This window comes from Pipistrellus hanaki (assembly GCF_964339955.1).
Source record: "Pipistrellus hanaki genome assembly, chromosome: 4".
Taxonomy (NCBI): domain Eukaryota; kingdom Metazoa; phylum Chordata; class Mammalia; order Chiroptera; family Vespertilionidae; genus Pipistrellus; species Pipistrellus hanaki.
The window spans coordinates 73,685,860-73,694,174 of record NC_140506.1 but is presented as its reverse complement, the minus strand read 5'-3'; the positions used below and the strand labels follow the sequence as shown (position 1 = coordinate 73,694,174).

The window sequence follows — 8,315 nt, the reverse complement described above, 5'->3', positions numbered from 1 at the left end:
CAAAGAACTGCTGCAAACCAGATCCCTCCCAGGCCCAGAGTCAAACCCAAACAAGGCAGCTCAGCCCCGATGCCTTCAACGCCAGGCCTGTGAGGTCCTCACCAGCCACCCACACCCGAGACCAAGCGGCAGGCAGCCCACCAGGTTCAGGGCCGAGACCGACTCCTGGCACCCGCGGGCCCGCCAGCCGGGAGAGGCTGGGGGCCCAGGGCACCGGCAGAGAAGCAGACAGCGGCACAGGTCCTGGACCTCAGTCACAAGCTTTATTGTCTCGAGCACGGACTTGCCACACTTCAACAATTCCACTTTGGGGAGAGGGAGAGGCGGGTGTGGGGAGGGCGTGGCAGGGGCGTGGCTGAGTCCACAGGGTCGGGCGGAGATGCTCGGCCGGAAAGGCTTCTTGGACACCTGCCGCCTGCAGACCCCCCCGGGGCTCAGCCCTCCGGCGCGGGCCTCTGGCTGTGAGCAGACTAATCAGCGCCTCCTTGGGAGGCCGCTGCCTGGATGCGCTGGAAGAGTAGGGTTAACGCTGGGTTAGGCCGCTAGAGCATCGCTCCTAGACTGTTAATAGAACAGCATGCGAGAGCTACCAAAAGCCGACGGGGAGGGCGAGGGGGCTGGTGGGCACACTGGCTGCCCCCACGATGGCGAGGCTGACGGCGAGGCCGTGAGCACCACCCTCCTGCGCCTGGGAGCACCTGCAGGCTGCACGCCCGTCCCGGTGCATCTCGGGAACGCCACTGTGTGCTGCGGCACAGGGCCATGGCCTGCGGGCCGCCCAGCTCTAGAGGCGGGCACTGCCGGACCACAGCTGGCTGCTCCTGCGCACACAGGCCGAGACACTCAGCGGGGCTCGAGGGGGGAGAGGGGCTCGGCTTTTTCTTGCCAACTACATCCCTTAGGTTCTTTTTCTGGGGACAAGGCTTAAAAGGCTCCGGGCCGGTGCCTGGTAAGAGCGAAAGGGGCTGATGGTGCCTGCGCATTCTGATGCCTGTGCCTGGCACACACACCCCTGAACGCTCCCTGTGTGTGCCCGGGTGTGTGCGTGCACCGCCAGGTTGCAGGAATGTCTGTGGTATGTGTGGCCTGGTGCTCAGTCCTGGAACCCAAGTGTGGGCACCTGTGCGGCCTGAGCATGGCTGATGCAAACACCCCACCTGCATGGCCATGTGTGACCCCAGTGAGTGTGTGTGAGCCAAGGGTCAGTGGGCGTGTACGTCAGGGTGCGCACACGTGCCCCTGCAGGTGGGAGACCCAGTTCTGGGACAGCTAGTCAGCCCCGGGGACACCGAATCACAGACCGGTTAAAAGATGCCTGGCCCGCCGAAACCGGTTTGGCTCAGTGGATAGAGTTTCGGCCTGTGGACTGAAAGGTCCCAGGTTTGATTCCGGTCAAGGGCATGTACCTTGGTTGCGGGCACATCCCCAGTGGGAGGTGTGCAGGAGGCAGCTGGTCAATGACTCTCTCTCATCGATGTTTCTAACTCTCTATCCCTCTCTCTTCCTCTCTGTGAAAAATTAATGAAATATATTAAAAAAAAAAAAAAAAAAAAAGATGCCTGGACCACTGGTCTTGATGCCCCTGCAGCCAGCCTGCCCCAGCTCCAACCTGGGCCGATGTGGGGGTGAGGACCGGGGCTCCCACTCTCCTAATACTGAGCTCCTGGCCTTGGCGGCCAGCCTCTGGCCAGCAGCTTGGAGTTGTGTGTGTGTGTTGGTGTTGGGGGAAAAGGACCTTGCACCCCAACACCTTGAACCTGGGGCTCGCTGGGCAGACAGGCCGAGGGGAGCTTGTCCCAGTGCGCGAAGGAGGCTCACGGTGTGGGGACGAGCCGCCCTGGGCACTGCCTTGCCTGGAAGTGGCTGCAGAAAAGGGGGTCGTAGTGGCCCTGAGGCCCGGGCTTCGCTCCTTGGTGCCTGCAAGGAGACCCGGGCCTCCTCGGACCCTTTCCTGGCTCTCTGGGACCCCAGGGGGACCCTGGAGAAGGAAGAGAAAAAGGGAGGGTGGGGATGTGCTCAGGGTGCCAGGATGGTCCCCAGCAGCTGGTTGTGGGGAGAGGGGCTGGTCCGACAGCCTCAGCCCCCCCCCACGAATTCCAGAAGCTGCTGGGTGTCCTGGGCAGACGTCGGGGCTGCGGGCTCTGGGGCCGGGTCAGGGCTGTACCGCTCTCTGTGGAAGTTCGTGCTTGAGGAAGCCTCCTGGTCCGGCAGGGGGTTGAGGGTGGGGATTGTCCAGACGGTAGGTACATTATTGTTACAAATACTGTTCTTGTCTCCAAAGTAACAGTCCTGGCCGCTGCCTGGAGGGGGCGCCGCTGGGGCAGAAACGAGTGGCTCTGGTGTGGACGGGGGCTGCTCCATGGTGGCCTTCGGGGTCAGTGCTTGTCCTGGAGAGAGCAAGGGCTTGATCAGCAAGTGGCAGAGGCGAGGAGGTGAAAAAGGACGGGCTGGGGGAGGAGAACCACCGGTGCCAGGTAGAGGGCACAGCATGGGCAAAGGCCCTGGGGTAGAAGAGTCTCTTTGCTGAGTGTGGAAGAATGGTGAGATAGGAGGTAGGGTGGGAGCTGCTTAGGGGAAGTTGAGGAGAAGAGGCTAGAGCAGGTGGGTTCGCAGAGCCCTGAGTTCCTGGGTGGAGGCTGGATCCAAGAAAATAAAAACTGGAGGCGAGACTCCAAGCCCTGGTTTTCATGTCTGCAAACGGGGATGACTCTGTGTCTCAAAGGGTTGATGAAACCACACACGGGCTGGCTATCAGCACCCTGACACTTCCCCCTACAGCTCTGTGCCCCACCCCCTTAATTTCTCTCTTTGGCCCCTGGCAGATTCTATGTCCAAGGTCCTCTCTTTAGGTGAGCACCTGTGCCCAGGGGCTCTCCTGTCTGGGGTGGAGGACAAGTTCCTCCAGCCTCACTTGCCCAAGGTCACATGGCAAACCAGGGACAGAGCCTGTGCTGGGCTGGCATCTGGGCCCCAGGTGGGTGCCCATTACACTGTGGGTAAAAGCAGGTGTTACCTCTTAAAACACAACAGTCTAACAAAGACATGACAATCACAGGGGCCACAGGCACCTTTAGGCCCACAAAGTTCTAGAAAACCAATTTTATACCCATAATGTTACAAAACGTAGACTTAGCCGAAACCGGTTTGGCTCAGTGGTAGAGCGTCGGTCTGCAGACTGAAAGGTCCCAGGTTCGATTCTGGTCAAGGGCATGTACCTTGGTTGCGGGCACATCCCCAGTAGGGGGTGTGTAAGAGGCAGCTGGTCGATGCTTCTCTCTCATCGACGTTTCTAGCTCTCTATCTCTCTCCCTTCCTCTCTGTGAAAAATCAATAAAATATATATTTAATAAAAAAAAAAGTAGACTTAACAGATTGCTTAAGGAAAAGAGAAAATGCTTGTTTAAAATATTCAGTGAAAAATACAGGAGGAGAAATTGAATACAGTGTGAGACTTACTCTATTAAAATGATGTATGTGCTGCTTTGCAACCATCACAGTAAAGATTGGCTCAGGCTAGAGTCATCCCAGGATGCTAATTCCAGGGGAGGGGCTCAGCAAGGAGAGGGTATTCACATGGCCCTACCGTCCCCACAGCCTGATTGTTAAAAAGAGCCAATAACTATGCAGGGGAGAAATCAGAGAACTCTTTGATGAGGTGATCGCAATTCACATCAGGAGGGAAGGGCAGATGGACATCATGTCCCCAGTCTGGATGCTGTACACACGGCATTGACGAAGTGGTCCAGCCCGAGATGCAGGACCTGGCTCAGATCACGGGGACCCACCAGCAAATCCCAAATGAGGAATCTTCTATTTATAAAGGAGGGAGGGGCATGCAGTGTGGGTGGGGGGGTATGCAGTATGCAGCTGATTGATATTCCCCTCGCATCAGTTTCTCTCACCCTCCCTTCCTCCCTCTTTAAAAATCAATACAAATATACACTGAGTGGCCAGATTATTATGATCTCTGATTGCAAAATAATATGACCACTCAGTGTATGTATGTGCGTGTGTGTGTGTGTGTGTATATGTGTGTACACACACACACACACACACACACACACACACACACATATATAATATATATGAGGCTCGGTGCATGAATTCGTGCATGGGTGGGATCCGGCCAGCCTGGCCAGGGGGAAGGAACATGGGCGGTTGGCCAGCCTGCCTGCTGGTCAAACTCCTGGTTGAGAGGACAATTTGCATATTAGCCTTTTATTATATAGGATATACACTGAGTGGCCAGATTATTATGCGTTCAGAGATCATAATAATCTGGCCACTCAGTGTATATATTTCTAAAAGGAGTAGGTACTATATTTAAAAAATGCCAATGCCATAAAAATCAAAGAGAAATCAAGAACATGTTCCAGATTAAAGTAGACTAACGAGACATAACAGCTAAATGCAATAAGCTAACTTAACCTGTGGAGAATCCTGTACAGAGGGGGAAATGAGTATGCAGAGTAGAATGAATATAAATCTTAGATCAACGTTCCATTTGCTGAAATTGATAACTGTACTGTTGTTATGTACAATCATGTCCTTTTACTCAGGAAATACAGACCCAAGTGTTAAGGGCCAAGACATGCAATTACACTGAAATGGTTCAGAAAAAAACTACAGGCCTTACCACACACACAGCTACACACAGAGAGCAAGAGACGAAACACACAGGGCAACATGCTTACAATGCAACGTGGGAAAGGGCAGATGACATGCTAGGTGCTATTTTTACTCTTGCAATTTTTTGGTAATTTTGAAATGATTTCCAAATAAAGCTAATGTTTGCCCACATGCATATACATGTACATGCACATAAAACAGCTTCTCCTTATTCACTGTAGTTATGTTCTATAAAGTCCTCACCTGCACTCAGTTAGCGAATGCTGAGCCACTGCTCCCGGCGGAAATATGGGTTTAGGTTCCCTCAAACCTCTGATCAGGACGTTTTAGTCAACTGATCATACATAGCCGTGTTTTATGAGTGATTCTGTGTACAGACATCTCAACTAACACATGCTGCTGACTCATTAACAACCCAAGGCCAGCAGTACCGCAGGTCTTCGAATAACATCGCTTTGTTCTAATGGTGACGGGGGGCGGGGGGGAGAATCCGTTCTTGGTCTGTGTGACATTTGCACATCCTGCCCATGTCAGCATGGGTTTTCTCTGGGGACTCTGGCTTCCCCCGACATTCTGAAGACTGCATGTGAGATAAACTGGCGTGCCTACACTGTCCCAGTCGGCGTGGGTGTGGGTGTGAGTGGCACTGTGATGGAAGGGAGTCCTGTGATGGTGGATCCCAGCTTGTGCTCTGAGCTGCTGGGAGAGACCCAGCCACCTGTCACCCTGACCTGGAATAAAATGATCTTACCTGTTTTTATTCTTCTTAAATGTCTGTACAGCTCACGTTTATCTCAATGTTTAATATTACAAGTGTTTGGGGTCTTTATTTAGAAGTTTGGTGATGTTTTTGTGGCCAGAAATATGCCATGGGAACTTAACTCCTGTTTATATCAATTAGCTAATCGTAAAACTGGTTTTGTCATATGTCATTTCGCTTAAAGTTGAAATCTCCAAGAACCCATCATTGACCTTAAGTGAGGACTTACTGTATAATTCATGCCTGAACAAAGCTTATTTACTTTTCCAATATATTTTCATTGATTTCAGAGAGGAGGGAAGAGGGACAGAGAGAAACATCAATGATGGGAGTTACTGATCAGCTGCTTCCTGCATGCCCCCCACTGGGAATCGAGCCTGCCACCGGGGCATGTGCCCTGACCTGGAATTAAACTGTGATCTCCATGGTTCATAATTTGACACTCGACTATTGAATCACATCATCTGGGCTTATTTAAACACACAGATTTTCTTTGTAGGGCACATAGCCATCATTAGGGGGTCATTGTAAACAGCAGAAATCACCAAGTAAAAAGCACAAGAATGTGGAAAAGGTGGCATTAAATATATTTCAAAAAGGACAGGTTTGCAGAATGAGAGCTGAACCGAGAAGGGAGAGAGCAGCCTTGTACCCCTCGGCTGGGAACATGCAGGTCAGGCAACCCAGATTTTTCTCTGCTCTGCACATGTCCATAAACAACCACAAAATTGCTGCAAATATTGATTTTGGGGTTATAAACACATTTTAGTTGCAAATTTGCAAATATGGAATCTGTGAATAATGAGGCTTGATTGTACATATCTGTGTGCGCACACACACACACACACACACACACACACTTACAAACACTAACGTTGGTCATCTCTGAGTAAAAGGGCTACTGGTATTTTCTTCTTTATATGTGCAGTGGGAGTGCCACGGTGTCCCCCGGGACCAGAGAGCTCCTTACCTCTTGTTTGTGGGTCTTGTCTTGCTGGTGGATGCCGTTCGCAGAACCCGAATTGCCAATGGCCTGTAAGAGTCATGGGCAGATGCCGAGTGAGGCTCACCAGACAACAGTTCCTCGTTCGTCCACTAGATGGCGATGTCTTCTTGATAGGATCGTCTCGGGCTCCAAACTGATCAGAGCTCTTGGGGAATGGGGGTCCCGGGACCCACAGACCAAAGCTCTCGGGACAAGGTTGCATCTCTCCCCTTGGTCTGAGGTCCTCATGGCAAAGCCATGTACCCTTGGGCTGGGGCTCTCAGAGCACACGCCTATGTCTCTCCCCGCTAGACCAGGGTTCCCAGGATCGATAGGGCTGCCTCCCGCTTCAGACCAGGTTTCTGCGGACAGGGCCGCCTTCCCCTGACGCTGGGGGTTCCCAGGACAGGGCCATGCTCCATGAGGACACTGCCACTGGCTTGCCTGGTCAGCCCAGCCCTGGCCCATGGCTCACCGGGGACTTGTCGGGGCTGCTCCTCAGGGCCTCCATGAGCTTCTCCACCTGCTGAGCCTGGTCCAGGGCGTCCCGCAGCGTGTCCTCTGTGCTCATCAGCTGGTGCTGTAGCCGCAGGAGCTCAGGTGCCGAGGACGGGTCGATGAGGGAGTAGCGCCTCTGATCGGACAGCGACTTCTCTTTGTCCTACAAGTGGCCGGAGACAGGAAGAGCATGCATGAAGGTGCAGTGTGCGTGTGTGTGAGGGGAGGGGGGCGTCCTCCAGGCAGGAAATCCTCCTGGCCCCACCCCATCGCTGGGCCAGGCCCCGCTCCCTCCCCTGAGGGTCCCCACTGAAGCAGGCTCTGTCAGACGCTTCACATCCTCCAAGTCGCAAAATCCAGACGCCTTCCTCTCTCCTTGATTCTCCCCCCTCCCTCCACATTCTTATGTGGGCCCCTCCTCCTGACAGCCAGACCCCGTCCTATAGTGACTTCTCTACTCCTCCTCCCCTACCCAGCAGGACACAGCGGCCCCACCCACGATGGTCTCTGGAGACACACCCGCCTTTACACAAACTCGCCCCCTTCCTCCTGACACTCAGGTGTGAACCCCCACTGCAGGGCCCTTTCTGGTTGATTACTTCTCTGGGTGGGGAGCTCACCACCTGCAGAGCCCACCGTACCTCCGGATAGGTCAGATTCTTTTTTCTTTTTTTGTAAAGGATTATTTTATACACAGAGAGGGATTGAGAGTTAGAAACATCGATGAGAGAGAATCATAAATCAGCTGCCTCTTGCACACCCCCCCACCGGGGATGTGCCCGCAACCGAGGTACATGCCCTTGGCCGGAATCGAACCTGGGACCTTTCAGTCTGCAGACCGACGCTCTATCCACTGAGCCAAACTGGTTTCGGCAGGTCAGATTCTTAGACAGCATTCCTTAGCATTGCACCCCCTAGTCTGCCACACAGCAGCCAGCCACGATGCTGCAAAAGCAGCTGCCTGTGACCCCTGCACCAGCTGCATCACCGACCCTGTGGTTTAGGGGACTGTGAATTCTCTGGGGCTTGGCGGTTCCTGGGATGGCTCCAGGAGGTCACTACTCTCCCGGCCGGACTGCAGGGCAGCCTCAGTCCCACCCTAGCGTCCCCTGCCCCCACATACCAGCCCCGTCAGCTTTTCACGAAGGCCCCGGATGTCATCCTTGAGTTTCTGCTCCTTGATCCGCCACTCAGCCTTGTGGACCTCGCGGCTCAGGTCCCTCTCGGGCCCTGGGGAGTGGCGATTGGCTTCCAGCAACAATACCCGCAATTCGTTCAGGCTCCTGGGGGGAGGAGGGGAGGGGCAAAGAACAGCTACAGTCACTCCACACTCCAGCCATCTGCCAGATGCCCGGAGACGGCCACCCTGCGGGGGAGACTGGCTATTAAAACAGCACCAGTGTGGAAACATGAGGCGTGAAATCATCCAACCACAGCCCAGGA

General features: G+C 53.9%; 1 protein-coding gene across 2 annotated transcripts in view; it reads right to left on the bottom strand.

The window, feature by feature from the left end:
* Positions 1-241: 241 nt before the first annotated feature.
* Positions 242-8,315, bottom strand: part of CLIP2 (CAP-Gly domain containing linker protein 2) — a 66,039-nt gene continuing 57,965 nt past the window's right edge. For both annotated transcript variants that reach the window (XM_084881980.1, XM_084881981.1), the window contains 4 exons: positions 7,996-8,155; positions 6,850-7,035; positions 6,360-6,422; positions 242-2,387 (listed from right to left, as the gene is read on the bottom strand). In XM_084881980.1, the coding sequence (XP_084738106.1) occupies positions 2,376-2,387; positions 6,360-6,422; positions 6,850-7,035; positions 7,996-8,155 (421 nt within the window). In that variant the 3' untranslated portion in view covers positions 242-2,375. The remainder of the gene's footprint in view (positions 2,388-6,359; positions 6,423-6,849; positions 7,036-7,995; positions 8,156-8,315) is intronic.